The sequence below is a fragment of the Microtus ochrogaster genome, linkage group LG10, assembly GCF_000317375.1.
Source record: "Microtus ochrogaster isolate Prairie Vole_2 linkage group LG10, MicOch1.0, whole genome shotgun sequence".
In the NCBI taxonomy this organism is placed as follows: Eukaryota; Metazoa; Chordata; class Mammalia; order Rodentia; family Cricetidae; genus Microtus; species Microtus ochrogaster.
This window is the reverse complement of record NC_022035.1, coordinates 17,303,465-17,326,684: the sequence shown is the minus strand read 5'-3', so window position 1 is coordinate 17,326,684 and position 23,220 is coordinate 17,303,465. Positions and strand designations below refer to the sequence as shown.

Genomic DNA, 23,220 nt, shown 5'->3' with positions numbered 1-23,220 from the left:
CATAAAATTTTAAGTCAAATATGCTTACATCAACATAATTGGCATTGATGTAGTCAGTCAGCTTTCCATCTTTTTCAGCAAGTTGTGCAAGCTTAACCCTGCTATGATCATCTGGAACAACAATAACAACAAAGAATATATTTCACTGTAGCATAGACTTCTCTTCATAATAAAGACCTTCTATATTTGCACATAATTTTATTGTAAAATTAAATTCAAGAGAAAATAATATACTATCATAATTCTGGGTCATACTGATTTGACAAACGTGACCAAGACGAATGGACAAGGATCTCAGATTTAAGAGTTTCTCATGCAGTGAGGCTTGAATACCCAGAAAGTGACATGCAGGTGTGAAGAGGTAGGTACTACTACCAAGAGAAATGTAAAGTAGACAGTATATTGGTGTAAAGAAGTGGTTCTCAACCTGTGGGTCACGGTCCCCATTGGATAACATACCATATATTTACATTATGATTCATAACAGTAGCAAAATTACAGTTATGAAGTAGCAATGAAATAATTTTATCATGGGAGGGTCACCAGCACAAGAGAAACCTTATTGAAGGATCACAACATTAGGAAGGTTGAGAACTACTGGCATAAAGGCAATAACCAAAGTTTTCAGAGAAACTGGAATCTGACATTGGTATCTTAGGTGGATTTTAAAAATGGTCCAGGGGTTAGGAATTATAGTATAATCAATAAAAACCCAGAGACAGATATTGGAGTTTAACCTGAAGACCAGAAAAACAAAGCAGCCAGCCACGGGTTCTTTTCCTCTACCTCAGTCTGAAAATGGCAATCCTGTTTCTAGAAATCCTAAGAATGAGCCTGAGCCTGAGAACTGTCTCCTCTCATCTTGTAACCCTCTGTAGTGTTGGGATTAAAGGTGTGTGTCACCACCGCCTGGTCTCTAAGGCTGACCGGGGTGGCTGTTTTACTCTCTGATCTTCAGGCAAGCTTTATTTATTAAAATACAAATAAAATGTCACTACAGAGGATAGTGGTGTGCCACTTGAGAGAAGAGGGTTGGGAGTGTCTCAAAGAGTGAAGACTGACAGCGGATACTGAACAGGAAGTTGGAAGAGGAAGAGACAGCAGGGAGGGAAGCTGAGGGACCCTTCAGAGTTTCTGGGAAGAGCTTGCTTGAAACAAGGACAAGGAAGTAAACACTGATCAAACTGTAGCAGTTCTATTAAGACGCCTGACACTGAGGCTTCTCTGACAATAGCAGAGTACATGTGTACACACACAGGTACAGAGAGTTGTGGCTCCTGAAAAACGGGTCTGGACGCCTGGCTGACCTGTTTCTATATTCTGAGCCTAACACATTTTTTTAAAATTGGGTTTTTTTTTTTCATTTCTAAAATAGAGCTGTTAGTACCTGTTTTTGCAGGGTTATTTAGGTGGGAAATAAGATAGTACTATTTTCAGTGCTAAGGAAATAGCAGGTGTTTAACACATGTCAATTTCTGTTCCTTCTTAATGTAACCCAGGATAACTGTCTCAGGGGAAGAAACAAACCCATAGTAGATCCTTCTGCTAAAAAGTAAATACTTGTTTGAAAGGAAGGAAGTATCTATGCAAACTGCTGAAGAGAACATGATAATTAAAATGGAGGAATATGAAGTCTTACAGGCTGGACTGGAGCCAGAATTTAAGTGACCTTGTAGCAATGCATATGGTTAGGAAACCATCCAACCATCATAGGAGAAAAGAATGAACAGGAAACCAGATTTCAAGATGTAGAGGAAGTACCCTGCAGGCTACCAAAAGAGAAATACACACACACACACACACACACACACACACACACACACCCAGTCACAAAACCTTTGATCTACAATGCTGTCCTCTCTTTCAAAATATGCTATGTGCTATGGTAATGGTGGCACAAAGCTGGCGGAAGTAATGAGTCAAAGTCTGGGTTGACCTAGGGCTAATCCATGAGATGGCACCTATACCAGACACTGTTTCGATGACCAAAACCAGAGACTAGATAGCCCAGAGACCTACAGCAAAAACAAATATTACTGGTCTTGGAAACAAAAAAGTAGTGAGAAAATGACTTTTAATGACATTCTGCTATACTAACAAACTAATGTTCTACTCAGCCATCGTCAGAGAAACTTCTTCCTGCAGCAGATGGGCACAAATACAGAGACCCCCCACCCCGCCTAGGGGTTAGACATTACACACACAGGAAAATGAGAGAGACCTTGGAACATTCAGCTCTAAATGGGATGTCTCCATCAAATTCCCCCCTCCCACTTCAGAGCTCCAGGAATTCCATGGAAGAAGAAGCAGAAAGAGTCTAAGAGCCGGAGGGGATGGAGGACACCAGGAGAACAAGTCCCTCTGGATGAACTAAACAAAGCTCGCCAGAACTCACAACTGAAGGCGTAAGCACAGAGCTTTCACAGATTGGCATCAGGTCCTCTGAGTGCATAGTACAGCATTCAGTTTAGTGTTTTTATGGGATTCCCAAGTATGAGTGAGTGCGTTTTTACTCTTGCGCCTTCTCTTGGGCTCTTTTCCTTCTGTTGGTTTTCCTTGTCCAACTTCGAGGTTGGATGGGATTTTGCTTTATCTTACTCGATTTTATCCGGTCATGTTTTGTTGTTACCTCTTAGAAGCCTGTTCTTTTCTAATGAGAGACAGAGAGAGGATCCGGATGGGAGGGAAGGTGGGAGGAACAAGATCCATAACAAGAATGAAGAAAGACGGGGCTAGAAGGAAGACAGAAATAAAACCACATCGAGGATGGAAGCGCCAAAGCGGCTTCAGGATGAGGAAAAAGGCAGCTAAGAAAAGATGGGAGGGAGGAATGAAAGGAGTATCTCTAGCAGATCCACCACAGAACCCAGGAAGAATTCCAAGAAAGGATGAACGCAAGTGAAGGTAGGAGCGGATAAAGGAAGTCAAGAGAAGCTCAGCAGGTTAGCAGGATCCACTAGGAGTGAGTGGATCCTAAGAAGGAGGATGACTGTGGACTCTAAACAATGGCTGAAACCTTAGTGAGAGAGATTCAGCCTATGGGGGTGAGAAGAGAACTAGATGAAAAGAGAAGTCCCTCGGTAGAAAGTAAACCCATGCCACTGACAGACAACAGCACGTGTGTCCTTAGTTTAACGCTGATATTAGCATGCTACAGAAACTTCCCTCCCTGATCACACAGGGCTTGAAACAACCCCAATAAGGTCCACTGATAGATGATATGAGGCCATCAATCGTCAGCCAACAGGAAAGCACTGATGATGCTTGGGTCAGCAGAGTTAAAGAGCGTACTTACAGGCTACAATATTGACGTATCTGTTCTTGTGCTTGTTGTCTGGGTGATTGGAGCTGTCTGCTGTAATACCTAAGTCAACAGTACAGCTCTGCACTTCCTGGGGAAAAAAAATGACATGCATAGCATTGTAACATAGACTCTTTTAAAACAAGTGCCTTTAAATAGATATGGGAGACAAAACAAATAAAATAGTCTAACAAAAAATGTATACATATATATATAGATACATATACATATTTATATGTTACAACTACTTCTTGGCTAAAAGAAAATGCAGTGAAATAATGCCTTACCTGGTAAAACTCTTTCAGTGTCTAATGAGGAAATGAATGCCAAAAAAGTAAAGAAACCAAATTCCACAGCACACGACAAATGAGAAAAGAAAGTGTTCATATTAGGTTTACAATGGAAAACTATGGTCATGCAATAAATACATTTGTCAACATACTAACACAACAGAATGTTTCAAACAGTTGCATGCAAATCAAAACACCTAATATTTTGGAACCTTGATTATGCAAATGAAAAAACAGCATGTTTACATGGGGATGCGGGTGTAATATGATGAATATTTAAAATGCAAATAAGAACCACATATTCCATGACCCATTCTGTCATAGTGATTGGATTTGCTAATGTACAAATATAATTCGAATTGACCTCAATAGCACTATTTGAAACTCTGAATTAGTGATGTATTTTTTGAGTTATTTTATGGAATAAATAGCTTCTTGTTAGGTGGTTTAGAGCAGATTTAGGGTTGTCAAAGTGTTAAATACTCCTAGAAGAGTTTTAATCATAGACATTGCCATATTGACATAAAATTTAAAAATCATTACTTTTTATAGATTTAATTAGTAGGTCAATTAAAAACAATTTCTATGGATACATAGAAAGTTCCAGTAACTTTCTATTAAAATGGATTAAAGATTTTTCCAGAATTGTTTCCTATCTAAACATATCGATTTAGAATTTATAAATATATAGAGCTGGGATAAATAAAATGAAAGCCTTCTAATTTCTGAGAAAGTATAGACCAAATATGAATCTAGCCCCAGTAAATGCTCCAACCCCTCTATAAAAGCACTTATACCCTCTTTGGCAAGACTCTCTAATGACTAAAAACAATCTAATAGAAGAACCTCTTAAAAGTTTTAGCATTATTAGTCATTCAGCTAATAATTAGTTATTCAGTTATTAAGTTAGTTACACATTTTCTTAAATCAGACTGAGTGAAAAGTAATGGAATTAAGAGAAATATTTGAGTAGAAATATGGTTATTATACTAATTTAATTATTACAGTCTGTTTAAATAATTTCAGGGTGGCTTGACTAGTGTCAATCAATGACTAGCCTTGAGACAAACGCTGTCACCAACTTTAACTATAAATCATTTGTTTTTTGCTTAGGATTTGCTTTTGTATATCTGGAAAGTCAGAGTCATATTTCGTCCATTTTTCCCCGATGAATTATAGCTCTAATTCATGGTAGCCTGATGGTTTCCGCCAGTTAAGGGAGCAGGTGACTTTAACACGACAGTTACCGTGAAAGCAATCCTGTACTCCAGTAACTTCTAGCTTATAGTAAGAAAGCAATTTGGTGCTGTGAACATGAGACGCTATACCATACCACATTTTACTTCTAATTCTTTGAAAACTTTCTAATATGTTGCCTTTCCCTTCTGTAGCTGTTTTGATTGACAGCACTCCTGGGAAGTCTTGTTGGGTGTAAGAAGTTGTTGGGTATGCACAGAGTAGATGAAGGGGTAACGAAAACTATGATCAGGGCCAGAGCACCATACCATTAAAGAGAGAGAGTTCTAGGGGGTGCTGAGGGGTGGGGGGTGAGGAAGAGATACAAAGACAATATAGAGTATGTTGCTTCCTAGCTGGGGTGACCGGGTGACGGCGGGGAGGGGAGACTGACAACTGCTTACTTGATGTGAAGGTTAATGGAAAGGATATGAGATTTCAAATCACAAACCTGGGTGTGAATCGCAGCTTTGCTGTTTATCAGTTGCTAATTGATTTCTACGACGTTTGATCGCATCAATTATCTGAGTTCATATAATAAAATACGACTCTTGGAGCTGAACGAACATTGACTATGAAGCCCCTGGTTAGTGAGCTGTGACCCTCAGAAATGGCGAACCTGGGACTCCTGCCTCCTTATTTTGAGAAGTATGCTTATGAGATAGGTCGGTGGACACAATACACTTGCAGTAAGTTTCTCCACCTCCTCTAAGAGTATTTAACAGGGTCATTAGAAATTTTCTCAAGGATTAAAAGTGCAAATGATTTTTAGAATTACATATTTTCTTGGAAAGTGGTTGTGATTTTATTTTGCATAATTCAAGTTTTTAAATACTTCTGAGTTTGTGTTGGTGTAGCATAGATGTCACACGTACAGTTAAGGATTTGTATTCAGTTTTGCTAAGAATCCTCAAGTTTAGCGGTTTGGTGGTTTAGTATTCTTTATGTAATTTTGAAAATGAAAATGAATCACTGTTACTAATTTAGGTATTAAGAAAAGAATGTTAACTGTCTGTACTTAGTGGGAAAGGGGTCACACTTAGGTTTGCTTCTTCTCCTAGCCCACACTTAATTTTAAAACAGAAAGCCGATTTTCTAAGTTTTAGTAATTAAAACACACTTCCTAAGCACATTTACAATTTTTCATATTCTTCCTAGAACTAAAACTGATTTCAATGTCTTTACATCATGAAGTAGCTTCCTGGTGAAACTTTGAAATGTACTATATTTGATATTATTAAAAGAGACATATTTAAATCATACCTCAAATTCCTCAGTGAACCCATTACTTGCATGTAAGTCTGCAACATGTTTTGGAAAGTGTTTTATTGGAATCGCTCCAATATCATCTAAGTGAATAAAAAAAATAAACATATTAGAAAGGATAATAGCAGAACTTACTGTTTCTTCTGTTTATAAGGAGTCATCTAAAACAACTTCACAATTCAGCCACGAGAATCCTAACTAAAATGCAAGGTGCAATGACCAACTTTAGATATATTTGTTATAGAATTGAATTTGATTATATGTTTCTTTTCCTTATATACTCTAAATAAAAACTAATTTCTTTTCGATGTTAATTCACAAATAACACTAAAACCATACTTCTTATCAACGCATTCATCTTGTTTTGGAAAATTTCGTTTAATATGAGTAAAGATGGCATGTCAATTTTGGCAAAAACATTTGTAGAAGTAATATATTATTTTACTTATTTATTTTTATTTATGGTCTCAATAAAAATATAAAAATGTATTAAAAATAAAAAGTTGGCCTTAAGTTGGTTATATTGTATCTGAATTTGCCATTGTTCTGTTTGTGTCCCTGGAGTTGAAGTATTGTAGCTCAACCCTCAGCCATATTTTAAATCTATTATGGTACAATTACAGTTGTATAACGTTACATAGTTCAATACTTTATAATCAACAATTACATGTTTATACTTGAAAATATTTCTTCCTTCCCTCTAGAGGTAACAAAAAGCTTCTAAATGAGGAGTATTCGTTAATGATAATGTGACTGATAATTTAAAAAAAATATTTGGAAATTTAATCTGTAAAGTTTCAGGAATTTTAACTCGAAAATATGTCAGGTAAACAAAGTCATGGATTTGTGAACCTATTTGTGAAGGAGCCAAATTATTTTAACTAGCCCAGTATTTTCTTTTTCTTTTCTGGGAAAGATTTTCTGAGATTAAACATAGTAGTTCACAGTATACATTTTTTTCTCTAACAAGGGAACATCAAACATATTTCACTAGAAATACTTATTTACATTAACAGATGTTCAATATTTAGGCCTTCTAAAAATTTTAAGCTTCAGTTACTAGGAATTTCTTGATTAAAAAAAAATGAGAATCCATCTGTTCTTCCCTTTAGATGAGTGGACCTGAATACTAACATTGAATTAGCCAGTGAAGCTTGAGAAGCACCTAGGTGTCATTTCTCCTTCACACCTAGAGAAAGATCTTGCAAGAAGCATGTATAATTAGGTAAGAAAACAAATGATTTGTCACACCTAAATCATTAGTTCCTATAAATTTTCTTCAGACCCAAATGCCCAGGTCCTCCATGCCCAGCCAGTCCAGCATTCCAGGCACACCCAAGTATTTTGGTCTGCACATGAAACTAGGTTATTTTCTTTTTCTGATTTCACGTGAAGAGTAAATGCCCCAGTGATCAAGAGTGAATGCTTTGGACCTAAATGAGAGGAGTTGCCTCTGGCTACAGCTCTTCTGACATTCACAGGGCACAGCTTGGGGATTCTTTGACAAGTGCTAGATTTTTGACTTACTGTGTCTTATTGATGATAACCTACTGTTTGGACCTCTGGTTAACACCAGAGATAATCTGAATGCCCATGATAATGGAGTATGCCGAAGAGATGTTTGGAAGTGAAGGAAATCATAATTCCATAGACAACTGAGAGCTTTCAGTATCAAAATGCTGAAAGTGTTAAAGAATTAGTGCTGCACTGAGGTAAATTTGGTCTTAAGATCAGCTAGAAGAACAGAAGGCAATTCCTATATATAGAAAGAACAAATTATAATAGTGCATATTCTAGATAACTCAGATATCCACCTGGCTCTGGCTCCTGAGTGCTAGGATTAAAGGCATGTACCACTGCTATCTGGCTTGGAAGTGTAAGATGAAATAAACCCTTTCCTTTTTGCCATGGTGTTTCATTACTACAAGAGAAACCCCAACTGAAAAAGAAATTGGTACCAGTTTCATGAGATTGCTGTGATAGATGTGACAATGTTTTGTGGAGGCTTTGGACTAGAAAAGCTATTGAGTGTTCAGAGCTTAATGAAGTATCATGGGAACGTGGATGGTCATACTTAGCGCGTTGTCTACAATAGAGGCCTTGCCTACGAAGGTTCAGAGGGAAATTTGAGAGTCCCTTAAAGAATGTTTAATTCTAAGTATAATACGTGTAAATGAAAAATGTACAACCATCTAAAAAAATTCAAAACCCTGACAGTAAAGCCTGTCAGGTTCTTCTTCTTTTTAAAATTAAATTCTTATGAACTAAACAAACATAATTATGAAAATAGTACTAGAGAGAATTACTAGTTTAGTATTCTACTTATATGCATCCTTGGTAGATCCTGAAGGTTTGGAATGAATTTGACAAAACAATGCAAAAGTCAATTCAGGTTTCCCAGAAGGCAGCAGAAGCCTGCAAGAGTCCAGAGTATCAGCAAGGAAGTCAAAATTGTCTCCAAAACAGCACTTCCTGAAGTCATAGGACCTCAGCTTTTTCCTACATTGAAGCAGTTATGTTAACGAGCTTCCCATAGCCCATATATATTTAAAAAGAGAATCTGGATAGGGGGAGTTTCTAGGCCCCTGTATCCTACGAGGTTTAATTTTTAAAAATGTTTTATCCAGCTTTTCAAAAGTAAACACATACATGGTATTTATTTCTCTGGATTATAAAAGCAGACACTGCAGGCTTCTTGGTGCAGAAAGTGCACTACATCAGGATGAGTTGTGGTGGCTGAGGTCTAGAGATGATCAGTTGCTGAGAGAGTGACATAGGAAGAAGGTCTCAGAACCAGCAGGCTGCCTGAAACCTCACTAGGGCTCAGGTCTTGGCACCCGAATTTTCTTTTCTTTAACACTGCTCACCTGCTTGACCTTGATGCACCTAAGTAACCCGAGGACAATAGAAATTTGCTTCTAAAAGCTTCATTATTCTCATGCTTGATGGCATAGAGCTCTCTTGAACATTGGGAATATGGAAATGATCCATGTTAGATGGCTATCAACATGCTGATGAAGCCAATGAAAAGGTTTTCATTTTGTTTGTTTGTTTGTTTATTTATTTATTTTGATGGCCAGACCAAGAGTGGGCTCATACCTCTGAAAAGTTTCTTGGTGATCAACATCAAATGTATGGAAAATTTTAAAGGCAAAAGTCACAAAGACCATGATTTACATCAAGGTTCAATGAGGCCAGAGTAACCTTGAGATGTTCTTTCCTGACAGCTTATAGTAATCATTTTAGACCTAGCATGCCAATCATGTTTTACTTATATCTTTTCTAGTTGTTTTAGTTTACTTTAATTATCTTGGTTAATACAGCTGAAACATAATTGAGTCCGTGGCAATCTCAAATGTGTTGCCGAGGCTGACATGACCATTGTGGGGAGAGCGGTAGGAGGGAGAGAACTGTTTAAGCAACACAAAATGGAGTAAGAACAGCATGGCATTGCCTTAGTCATTGCAATATGAATTAAGTTGAATTGTACATGTGTAAAAGCCATGCTAAATTGTGAAGACTTAATGTAAAAATATCTCTAATACTTTTGTATTAATTATAAGTTGACATGCTAACACTTTGGATATACTTGTTCAAATGAAAATATATTATTTAAAAAAAAGAATCTGTGGTTCTGGTCATCTCAGTCTGAAACACTGGCTATGATTAGGGAGAGATTGGTATCACTAAGGCAAAAATCTTCTGGGAAGTTTTCTTGGGTCAGCAGGCAGATGTTGTAGTTCAGAATGGCCTAGACTGTATGTATCTCTACTGGCATTCCAACTTGGTCATATGTAAAAGTTTCCTAGGTGCTACTGGTTTTGAAGAAATGAAGGAACCATGAAGAGAATTTGAGGCTTGGCACTGTGAGGGGTCAGGTGAAGGTGTAGCCTTAGTTACACTGAAATTTTCAGGACTGAAACAGTCATGAAGAGAAACTGGGGCTTGGAACCACATGGCAGGGTCAGAGTTCCTGAAGAGAGCCCAGGGCAGGCTACCGGCCAAGGTGTAAAACAGCTGTAGTAGAGACCCCAGCACTTTGAAGACGCCGTTACTATGAGATGACCTCCAAGGACAGTGCTTGGTATGGAGCAGAGCCAGCCTGAGCTTTCAAGACAAGTTGCATGTGCTGTGAATGGCAGATCCAGAGAAGTGAAGCTGCCTAGATCCTTCAGAGCCCAGAACATGAGTCCCAGAAATCTGATATTGAGCAGTTGACTTGGTTAGTTTTATGGTATTTTGATTCAAACAAGAGTAACTTGGGAATGGGCTTCTAGATTGAGAAAAATCCCTCTCTAAGATTGGTCAAGTCTGTGGGTCATTTTCTTGATTAATGACTGAAGTGGGCAGGTCCAGCCCACTGTGGGTAGGGCCAACCTTGTGTTAGTGGGTCTGAGTTGTATAAGAAAGCAGACTGAGTGAGACTTGAGGAGCAAGCCTGTATGTAAGTGATGCTGTTCTGTGACCTCTGGTTCAGGACTTGCCTTCACATCCCTGCCTTGAGGTATCGCCCTGACTTCCCTCAGTGATAGCGTATGACCTGACTGAGCATTGTAAAATGAAATAAATCCTCTCCTTCCCAAGTTGCTTATGGTCATGGTATTTTGTCACAGCAATAGACACCCTAACTACTATAGGAACTAAATTTTGGCTTTATTTATGGTCTTTTTCTCCTTTCCACATTTATCAATTTGAGTTAATCTGACCGTTTCTGCTTAGGTCTCCTCTACAGTAATGGAAATGAGGGAAAGCATCATTGTGCCGGATAGGTTTTTGTCTACTTGACACAGATGAGTAGTCATCTGGGAGGAGAGAATGTCGTCTGAGAAACTGCCTCCATCAAATTCTCCTTCGGGCATGTCTATGGGGCATTTTCTAAACTATCTACTTATCGGAGAGAACCCACCCCATTATGGGCAGTACAACCCCTAGGGAGATGGTCCTGGGTTATAAGAAAAAGCAAAATGAGCAAGCCATGGAGAGCAAGTCAGTAAGTGGCATTCTTCCATGTTCTTTGTTTGAATTCCTGCCTCCAGGTTACTGAGTTGGGTAATGTACTGACTTCCCTCTGCAATGAAGTATAAATTGCAAGCTAAAATACCACCTCAACTTGTTTTTTGTCATGCTTTTTAATCCCAACAACAGAAATCCAACTAGGATCATTATTTTCAACTAATATTAATGACTAATAATGTTTTCTACATATTATACCAGAAAAATTATAAATTATTTTGATATATAATCTATTTGAAATTAAAGAGTGGGAACTTGGCACATGATATAACATATATTTTAGTAACATTTAAACATTTGCAAACTATTCTAACAAAGGCAAACCTTCCCACATCATTCTTTCTTTCAGTATAATTCAGTTACTCATCCTCACGCTCTAAGTCATTACCTGAAATTGGAAAGATGGGTGTTGGTGGTGTAGATATTACTCGAGGGGATGTATTGTCTTCTAAATAAAAGTGTGCAGTCTGGAAGCATTTTCTGGGAAGAAAGAATGAACATATAAGAGAATGACATGTAAGCTTCTTACAAGTTATGATGGAAGTTTCTAGATTACAACAAAATGGATACATGACCAGAAGAATAACTATTGGATCTACGTCTGTTTTCATAAATCAGAAATACTAAAGAATTTCCATGTCATCTGAGTTAATCTCACTTTTACCCACTCCAGATGCAAAAGGGTGAGCAGATACCAGACAAGGCAAAAGCAAAGGTAGCATTTGAAGGGGCACTGGGTACCAAATGGTAGTTTGCAGATGCAGGAAACATCAATGTCTTAGGTACTCTCTCCTATATTGTCATATACCGAGGGGTCTTGCCAACTTGACAGGACACGGGCTGAAAGCAAAGTAAGTCCCTGCAGAACATTCTTTAAACCCTGTCCTCTGGAGCATATTCAACCGGTAGAAAAGGCGATGTCTACATAGAAATGAGATTCCACAGTGGCATCATTTTGAGGAAAAAAGAAGGCAGCCTCTACTGTACAATAATACCGCAGTGATGAAACTTAAGTGAGGATAATGAGCACAGAAGCAAAACCAGAGGTGGTTTTATTTCTGACAGATGCTAGTCTTGCTGATGAGCATTTGCAGAATGAATATATTTAGAACCAATGACAATTGTGACCTGCAATGTCACCTGCATCTATATTCATCCTGATAATAAGAGGAACATCTGGTGAGAGCACACCAGAAAGTACCGATCAGAGCAGAGATACAACTGCTGCGCTCCAATAGAGCAAGCCTTCCCTTCGTTTGAGAAATTTAGGTAATTAAAACTGCTAACGACTCCTTTTTGATGAGCGTTGTTATTTAATGTATTCACTAATGGTTGATTTTCAACAGAAACATCTCTCTACAGAAAATGTTAATCTTACTTTCCATTTTAAAGCTTCGAGCTACATGTTATGTATCCTAATGAGCTTTAACGTGACATTTGTTCTTATTCAGTGACCTCCTAAATCTCAGGATTTTCCCAGTAAATCGGTTCTCTGGATACAGTTTGTGCATGGCCTCCCACGGCCGCAAGGTCAGTAGGGCCCTAGCTTCCACCAATCTTTTGTCCCTGCATAGCCAACGACCCCTTCACCCAGCTTCAGCTTTTCCTGCTCTCTTTTTCTCTCTGGAAACCCACTTGTACCACGTTAGCATCTCGTGTGTGGCCCTTCCTCTGGCCACATGCCTTCTTCCCGCTACTTTTGCATCATCCCAAACGCTACATCCTCTGAGGGCCCTGGATATCTCTGTCACTATTCTCCTCCCTTTGCTTAGTCTGTGGCCCATGTCACTCTGAAAAATGCAAATCCTCTTCTACTTCAGATGGGACTACATCTGGATGAACTCGAGCTGAAAACGCATTAAATACACACCCAACATACCACATGCCATAAATTAGCAACATAGTATGAGGTAGAGTGTTGGTTACTTGCTTCAGTGATAATGTGACTGGAAATCTTTAGTTTTTAACTGCCCAGCAACTTCAGAGAATAGTGAACTTTATCTAGAAGTCCAGCATGATACCTCAAATTCAAAACTTGAAGTACAGTTTCTACTGAATGTGAACTCCTTTTGGTAGTATGGTAAAGATAAAAAAAAAATGGAACCATCTTAAGCTAGAAACCTTCCATTACTTATACATTCATTTATGTTTTACATTTATACTTAGTTTTCTCCACAAAAATATGATCCAATCATGCAAAATATTTAATTACTACAATGTTATTCATCAATGCCATCATTTTATACATACCCCAAGATACATTTTCAATGAATGTAATATAAAATTGTGTATTTATAACTTATTTTGTAACTTTACCATCAAGAGAAATATATAAATCTATATTTATATATAATATATATTATATATATATAGCAACAATGTTCATAGCAAGACATGACACTTGGCTCTTAAGAGTTTAAGACCTTGAAATTCACACCTGAAAGAACAGTAGAGTATCTTCCAGAGACAGCAGTAGTATATGAAGACAAGTACCAAAGGGGCCTGACACCAATTTCATCTTGAAAAGCAGAGTCTGCAGTCAGATGAGGAATGGGACAGTTGGAGACAACCAGGCCATGATAAAGAAACTGTGCTGATGACAGTGCACATGAGTGACACTGGATTCCCACTGGAGCAGACACGATAGGTCAAGTGTGTTGCCTGTGCAGCCATGGGAACCATGTTCTGTCACTGACACGGAGGTGATGGACTTAGAACATGCTTTCTGGGACTGCCTGCAATTCACAGTTGGTACACGAATCGTTTAGCAGTAGCCCTGGTACTTAGTGAAGGTTCAGTTTGGGATTTTCAGTAACAAGGAGCTCACATTTAGTTGCTAAACATTTGTTTCTTCTACTAACTTAAAGCCCATTCTCCCATAAGTATTGCCAAATGGAACAGTGAGCAGGCCTACTTGCAGTGATGCTGTGCACACCTTTCTATTAGTATCGACTCCTTGCTAGATATATCTTCTGGACCTAGTTCATATTTTATATAGTTTTTAGATTATGCAGTCCACAATGTTTTAATACCTAAACATACTTATCTGTGGTCCTTTCTTTTTCTGACTTTGTATTTGACATTTATAGTTTAATAATCTGTTTACATAGATTATTGCCAATTAGTGTTTCTCCTACCTGCTTTGGGACCCAAATGTCTTACTCGTCAATAGACCAGGCAAGCATTGTCTTCCTTCAAGACAGCTCAAAGCATTTGCTCTGTGAAACAGCTTTCATCGCCTAAGCAGATTCTAGACCCCAATCCCTCTCTATCTACTGCACCTGCAACAGATTTTCATTTTTTGAATCTATAAAAGACTGCTTTGGGAAAAATAGTTATTGAGTCCAAAAGTGGTCTTCAGTGTCTGGACATCAAAATATGTTATTTTAATTACTTTAAGTAATTGTTTTTATGATAGTTATTTTATACTATAATTGTCTATGTCTTTTTATTTACAGAAACCCAACTCTTAATATAATTACAAGAGTCTAATAGTACTCAGCATCTGTTGAATTAGATGGATTTGTAGTAGTAAATAGACCCTAACAACTATATGCCATTCAGATGCATACTTGATTCTGTTGTCTTACTGAGCCTTAAGCATGATAACGTGATGTTTCAAAATGTTTGAAAGGGACAGATGGAATACACATGTATAAACAATTTGAACAAGGAGGACCCTAAGAGAGACATACATAGATGTAATCCACATGGGAAGTAGAAAAAGACAAGATCTCCTGAGTAAATTAGGAGCATGGGGACCTTGGGAGAGGATTGAAGGGGAGGGGAGAGGTAGGGAGGGGAGCAGAGAAAAAAAATGTAGAGCTAAATAAAAATAGTAATAAAAAACAATTTGAATGGATAAATAAATAGATGGATAGAAGATAAGCTGGAAACAACGAGAGAATGGGAAGAATATATAATATAATATGTATTATAATAAAATATATAATAGAATATAAAAATGGAAGTGAAAACACTGACCTTGTAATTTGCCATGTCGCTAATGTGTGTTAGAGCAGTTGGGTTAATATCAATTCTGCTCATTTCAAATACATAATGAAATTTTGAACACAGGTGGCCTAATGATGATACTTGGCACTAGTTTTCCCAAGACTCTTATAAGTCATATCAAAACTTTTGTGTGAGGAAGAATTGACATTGTTTAGTCAGTAGGTTTGTTTCCCAGGGTAGTCTACAGGGAGAGTGACTTGAAGGTAGTATGGTACTGGGAAGCCTACATTCAGCATTGTTTGTTCTTTCCCAGGATTCACAAATACGGATTTAAAGTCAAGAGAGAATTCATATTTCCTAGCTCCATTTTCCCTAAGGAGAACAACTGTATCTATGGAATTTTCTGTTCCACTCTACTTTTGGTGATGAGTCATTCTGCCACACATAATGTTGGCATTTTTCATGGTCTAACTCTTTTTAAATGCTCTAAAAAATTTTGTAGTTTTTCTTTCTCAAAAAAAAAAAAAGATGTTCACCTTCCTAGACAGGGATGGAGGGGGGAGGACCTTGGACTTTCCACAGGGCAGGGAACCTTGACTGCTCTTTGGACTGGAGAGGGAGGGGGAGAGGAGTGGGGGGAGGGGAAGAAGGGTGGGAGGAGGGGGAGGGAAATGGGAGGCTGGGAGAAGGCGGAAACTTTTTTTCTTTTTCTCAATAAAAAAATTTTTTAAAAAATGACTCTTACAAATCTTCCCTGTGGAAGTAGTTTTGCATCTTAAAAACCTATGGTGTGGCTCATGTAAATTATACCTTAAAACATCTGGAAAACAATTTCAAGGCATATTACTTAATGTATGACAAGCCTAAGTCTCTATAGCCCATCTGTTCCGAATAAGTAGCGAATGTCTTCACGTCTATGTGCTAAGCGTTGATAACTGTGTCTCCTGCTAATTATCACTCCACCATGCTGAAAAAAGTGATGACTGTTTTAAACTTGTAGAGATAGGTCCCATCAATCAATGGTAATCTGATTATTTAATTTACACCTTTCTTTCACAGTATTTGGAATTAAAAGCTGGAAATGTGTAATTATATCCCTTTTAGAGTCCTCATACAAATACGAAACAATATTCAGAAAGTTCGTTCATTCACAGGACACCTAGAGAAAGCCTCACTGCACACTTAAAGATGATCTTACAGGTACTGTCCAATGGAAAACAGAAGAAACGCATTCATAGGTCAGAATGCCATAACCAAGGCCAGCTATTAAATTAGAGGTGAGCCTGAGGAAGGGATTCCATTTTTGCCATCTACCGTTCGTTCTGTCTTTCTGCTAAACTGTTTTCTCTCGGTGTCTCTACAAAAGCACAGGGAAGCACTTGGGTAAGTTAGACAAAGAACAAGACTCATGATACCATTCATGTTAATTTTCTACTAAAAATTATATTAGAAAAACATTTAAATTTTACCCCACCCCCATTTAGGTCTATCTACAATCCTTTCCATTTTTTCTTTCATTATTTCCTTATTTTGCGTGTGTAGGCGGGGGGCACATGTTTGTAGAGGGCAGAGGACAAATTATGGAAGTCAGTTCTTCCACCAACGTTAATTCCAGGGATTGAATTCAGTGAGCCATCTTCTAGCCTCTATGATCTTCTTTGAGTAGTGTGTGTATGCATATGTATGTGTGTGTCTGTGTGTGTTATGAGGAAAAGATCCAACTTGTGGAATCTTATACCCTCATAACATTTGTTGAAATCATATTCTCTGTTCACAAGAAGAACTTGGAACTCTTGTCTAAAATTTGTTGATCACAAACATAAGAAATTATTTCTAGGCTCTCAGTTCTACTTCCTTGAACTGTGTGATTATTTTTAATGTCAGAACTAGTCTCTTGATTACTCCAGCTCTGAAACAAACTTGAAGTCAGGGAGTGTGAGCCATTCATCTTTGCAAAATTCTTAGAAGAAAATTTATAAGGTAAGTCCTTATGACTCCAGGTTAGGAACTGCCTTTTTAGATGCAACAGCAACTCATAAGCAATGACAGAAAAAAAAGTAATAAAGTGGACTTCATGAAAATTCAAACAATAATATGTTAAAAAATATTACTCTGCAAATAAGAAGTCTGTACACAAAGTAGAAAAAATTGTAAATTGGATAATTGTGACTGACATTATATGTAGTACATATAAAAAATGCTTACAATTCAGATATAAGAACCGTGGACTGTGGAGATAGTTCAGTTGATAAAGCACATCCACCCTAGCATGCGGACTGGAATTTATATATTTAAAATACATACAAAAGCCATGTAGGCATGGCAGACTATATGTCATCCTAGAACACTGGAAGGCAGACTTGGAAATCCACAAAGCAAATTGACCGGTTATACCAGCAGAAAGGGCAAGACCTGGCTTCAGTGAGATCTGGGTTCAATTCTGACTCTACATTTGATGGAGGGAGATTGAGGAAGACACCTAAGATGAATGAATATGCATAAGAATAATATGCATAAATACTTGTATGTATACCCAGACACATACATGCACACACACATGCAAATATGCATGCACACATGCATGCATAACACACACGTACGCATGCACACACACACACACACACTCAGTAAAATAAAACAAAAAGCAAATAACCTAATTAAAAGTAGGCTGAAAAGGATTTGAGCACACAGTTCTCTAACGATAGGAAATTGCTGAGTAAGGACAAGGAAAATAACTAATCAGCACTACTCGTCACCAGGGAAAGTCTGCAGAGCACAGAATGCATTGCACTGCCCACGTCAAACAGATGGCTTTTATGATCTATTAGCTTTATCTCATGAAAGTGCCAGCTGGTTTTTTTTTAAGTTTAAACATAAACTTTTGGAAAAACTCACAAGGACTGTGAGTACTACACATATTAGTGGGTTTTTTTTTTTTGCCTTAGATTTTCTTTTTATTCTAGTAAGCAAATTATTTCTTTAACTTGAAATCAACTCCAGAAGGCTCTTCTTTTCCTGAAAAGGAAGGCCCTGAGATACTGTAGAAAGCAGGTGGGTGGATGTGGCCTGCACTGCACCTGCCTATGATCTCCTGTTTCACTGCACAGAGTTTTCTTCAGAATGTTCTTTATAGCGCTCCCCTCAGCCTGAACTGCTTCCCCTGCCTTAGTGTTTTCTCCCTTCCCATGGGCCATGACTGTCACAAACACCTACAATGCACTTATCTTGGCTGATGAAGTATGTTATTAATAAATATGTTTACATTGGAGTTTGAATAATTCCCACAAACCTTGAACAAGAGACTATTGTGATTAGGCACAATTCCCCACAACCCTAGTTTTTTTTTTAAAGATTTATTTATTTATTATGTACACAGTGTTCAGCCTTCATGTATGCCAGAAGAGGGCACCAGATCTCATTACAGATGGTTGTGAGCCACCATGTTGTTGCTGGGAATTGAACTCAGGACCTCCGGAAGAGCAGTCAGTGCTCTTAACCTCTGAGCCATCTCTCCAGCCCCACAACCCTAGTTTTTTAAAATCAATCTAGAAGTTATTTTTTCTAGTGAGTTAATTTCATACAGACATGTGTAAGACAGATATCTAACATTGTTTAACACGTTTTGAAGGGGGTTAGCAAAGAGTGGCGTTTTTTGTCAGTATATTTACTAGACAAAATGCATGCATTTTGATCTTTTAACTGCATCCTCTATTCAAGGTACATGAAATACTGTTTGTGAGGAAAAGATAAACATCTTACTACTGAGGATCAACTGGTCTTAACAATTTAATCTGATTTTCCTGACAATATATATGGGATAATCCATACTAACGAAAGTTAAGACACTTGGATTTTAGTTTTTCATGAAGTATCTGACCATATTGAACACAATGAATTTTAAATTTGCACAACGTAGCTTAGAGCAAATAATAGAAATTATGAAACTTATTCATAATTTCTTATGCTTAATTAATTAAACTTAAGCATAAATCGCCTGCCATTTTATTAGAGCTTAACATTAGCACTATTTAATAAGAAATCTGTCTTGTCATGTCTTCCATGTTTTGTTAAATTTATTTAAAACAAATTCTCATTCATTTAAATGTTTCATTTTGTAGGGGAAATCAGATTAGACAAAAATAAAAAGTGAAGAAACTGAATAGAAAAACGTGTCCAAAACTTTGAGCAACAAGTCAGGAAAATCCAACCAATGCTGGCTGAAGAACATGTATGTGAGCATGTGATATTCAGAGGCTGGCGACCACGGCATCTTCTATGCTACAGAATCTATAGAAGGTGACAGTCGCCACGTGGGCATGGACTGAAGAAAGCTGCTTCTGCATCTTGCTAGTGACTAAATGAGATCCTAATAATGTGAGCTGTCCTTTCTTGGCTCGTAGACAGGAATTCTCCTATCCTCAGCATCATCAAGTTCTTCTTTTCCAAGAAATGGTTTTACTGACGTGTTGTGTCTTTAATAAATTCATGAATTAGCTGTCTGCTCTGCTCGGTACAAGAGAGGAGCTTATTAAGAGGTAACTACCCTGGTCCTGGAAAAGTTTTGAAGGATCAGTGAAGAGTATGAGGGCATATTTCAAATTCAAAGCCAATTATAAAAAGTTTTAAATGCCTTTCCTTTTTTTTATAGCACAGAAAATAATGTTTAATATATGATACATCACATGCTTAAAATGGGCATATTAAATTCCTGTGAGTTTAATGAACATTTGAATTAATAAATAATTCATTTTTGGACAGTAGGATACAGGGAAAATGGTAACAAAAACAGTTGGGTGCTGGATCTTCACAAAAGTGTCTTTAAATGACTAGGTGGTTATTAATGGTATGTACACAATGAAAGAAAGGATCAAATATATTTTAATATTTCTTTTTGGCTTTGTTAATTCAGAACAAACTTAGTCTGAATGATAAAGAGGAAACTTCTCAACCAATATGACACTAATGAATTCTTGAGATCTGGAACTTAATTAGTATCTTATGTTAGACAACATTAAAACACGGCTACTCTCTGTATCCAAGTGCAAACTCCTAATATTGGTGAATTTGTAAAAAAAAAGAAATGAAAAACCCAGTTAACAGCATGTTCTCTTTTAAAGCAAGCAAAACAATCATAGTCAAACGATAACATGTACTAGAAAGAAATTGTCTTCAATATCATCTTTGACATATTAAACCGAAGTGGCAAGGGTCCTTCCACTATTCTTTATAGCCATTTATCATATTTTTATATTTTTGTTGCTCAGTTTTGCTTTTGTGTATAGGCTATCATCTTCCATTACCATACACAGTGATATACATCATATAAAAACCCAGAAAATATTTATTCATATAAAATTGTTTTCCTAAGTAATAACTCTTGTATTTATAACAGTTGATAAAAAGCCGATTATCAGTGGTAAATGCTATGATGATGATGTTAGAATGTTAACTTGGTTAATATAAAAGTACAGCTGTCGAGACACCTTAATAGACATCAACTAAGGTCATGGTTCTAGCATTTGCCTTCAATTCTTTAAGCACAGAAAACGTCAACCTTTAGATTCATAAGTTTACCTTCTTCACAGGAGAATACATTAATAACAGCTTTAATGTAAAGGGAATTCTGAATAGATTTGGAGATCTTTCAGATTAAATATAGGCAGAAATCTGAGCTCTAATAACGTAAATTTCCAAAACACTCAACTTACCTCCAGTAGATGAGAATACCAACAAGAACCACTAGACAGATAAAAGTCAGTGCTGACACGATCACAAGGGGGATAACGGCCTTCTTCTCAGATTCCAACCCCTCAGCTAGACCAATACGAGACTCATGGCTACTATTACTGGCCTCTGTAGTCGGAGAAAATTGAGAGAGTTGAGATTTAAGATGGAAAAATAATGGTATTTTCAGCTGGTTAAGTGCAGCCTGAATTGTTTCTACTTACCTTTACAGCTCTGACTCTATGATGCAAAGGTTGTTTAGACATCAGTTTAGGTAAAATTAAGCTTAAACATTAAGGCAAGATATTAGAGCTATTAAAAAAATAAATAAATCATCAGAGTTAGGGGAGTTATAGCAGGACCTGGAACCAACACTGGTTGGAAAAAAATTGCTCAATGTATAACTGAAATATGAACATTAGAAAATTACTGTTATAGGTTAAAGAATCACAGTGTTACTAAATCACTGTATGTTCCTTGATGTTCTAGAACTAATTTTATGTATGTATTAACCTTGTATTTTGGTAAACAATTAAGAAAAATAGATAATTATTTTTCAATCAAGCAAACATTCAATTTTAAACAAAGGTTGATTTTGTGTTATTTTCAAAATTCTTTTAAATATGTTTTATTATTTGAGAATTTTATGCATCCATATCATGGGTTTTGATCAGGTTTGTTTTCAAATTTTTGTCTGCTGTTTTTCTATCAAAAACTGAAAATTCTCTATTTAATGTGAACTTAAAAAAAACTTGTATTTAAGAAATTGCTTTCAAATACACTTGTGGACTGAAAACATCTGAAGACAGAACTTGAGTTAATATAAAAATTGGTGAGCCACTACTTTCATGTCCAATCAGGTACTCTATGGTACAATATCCTTGAAAAAAAAATCACTGTAACTAAGTTCTAAGTTACTTTTTATAGATTGTCAAAATAAATAAAAATAAATAAGCAAATAAAAGAACTCCAGAACTGTGGATGTTGGTAAAGAGCTTCGATTCTCTGGTTTGAAGGGTATTCAGTGGAAAGCCAAGACAATTATTCATGACCGCTGTTCCAACTCTGCCTGACCCCGGTTGCTGTCATGAACAGGTGCTGAGAACACTAACTTGAAGATCCCATCAAAGTCTTCAGACTTCCAGCATTTGATGCAATTCGTGGTGCATACCAAATGTTTCACTGGCCACAAATATGAAGAGTTAATTTCAAATATGTGATACCCTTTAAACTTTGGGAAGATCAAAGCTCCTTTAAATGCACATATGACACCACTACGTGTCTAACTGTGGAGAACTGGTTTAGCACAACAGCTTCCTGCGTAACCAGATTTGGTTTATCACAACAGCTTCCTGCGTAACTAGCGTTGAGAACGTAGGCTTAAGAACTTGGATCCATTCCTGTGGAAAATGTACCAAAGAAAACAAATGATACCCATATTTTCCAGGATCTAATAACCATTTAGATTAACTATCTTTGTTGGAAAAAAAAAAGTGAAATTCAAAGACGTACCTAAAAATTTATAAAACCATATAAATAGATGATAAAATATCATAAACCAGCCTATTTGTATTGTGGTTAATATTCCTGTAAGAAAGCCAAAGTTTTGAATATTTAAATTAGGTCATCCATATGTTCTCTGTGGAGATTCACGTAGACTCATAAGTAATCTGACGATCAATATACTGAAATGTCCTTATAACATTTAAAATGGCATTTTGCTTCTTCCATGGCTATCTTTACACGTTTTTTTTTATTATAAATATTACCTGAATAGGAAGAGATTGTGGGGAATAAATGAAATGACCTGTTTGTAACCTTTGGTTTCCAGTGATTCCAAAGGGTGGTTACATTCTCATTCACACCATCATCTCTAAATAGTAACCCCTAGAATAAAAGCAACAACATCACCTGCAATGTTTTAAGAATGTAAAGTTGGGGTCTCCCTAAACCCTACTAGGTTGTTTGGATAGAGGGCATGTTCAAGCTTAAGAACAAAAAGTTCGAGTTAATGAAGTTTACATAAATTCTATGACCACACAGATTCACTGTAATATATACTGTAATCACAACATATACATACATATACATATATGTGTGTGAACATATATGTGTATATAGCCAATTATATAGCTTAGGCATATATACATACACACATGAAATATGTCAGGTCTTATGTGTGATGTATATGAAAAATATGTATCTTGAAAATACATAATACAAGTGCAATTACATTTATATGCTTGAATTATAAACACACACTATCTACCATCTATCTATCTATCTATCTATCTATCTATCTATCTATCTATCTATCTATCTATCTATCTATCTATCTATCTATCAATCATCTATCTCTATCTATCTATCTATCTATCTATCTATCTATCTATCTATCTATCTATCTATCATCTATCTATCTATCTATCTATCTAT

The 23,220-nt window shown here is 36.8% G+C and overlaps 1 protein-coding gene across 4 annotated transcripts in view; it reads right to left on the bottom strand.

Annotated features, from left to right (window-relative positions):
- Positions 1-23,220, bottom strand: part of Ptprz1 (protein tyrosine phosphatase, receptor type Z1) — a 184,928-nt gene that overhangs the window by 26,175 nt on the left and 135,533 nt on the right. For 2 of the 4 annotated variants that reach the window (XM_005363773.3, XM_005363775.3), the window contains exons 13-18: positions 20,769-20,913; positions 11,495-11,586; positions 6,091-6,176; positions 3,589-3,609; positions 3,296-3,392; positions 29-111 (exon numbers count right to left, since the gene is read on the bottom strand). In XM_005363773.3, coding sequence (XP_005363830.1) covers positions 29-111; positions 3,296-3,392; positions 3,589-3,609; positions 6,091-6,176; positions 11,495-11,586; positions 20,769-20,913 — 524 coding nt within the window. The remainder of the gene's footprint in view (positions 1-28; positions 112-3,295; positions 3,393-3,588; positions 3,610-6,090; positions 6,177-11,494; positions 11,587-20,768; positions 20,914-23,220) is intronic. The other 2 variants (XM_005363774.3, XM_005363776.3) reach the window with 1 other exon arrangement.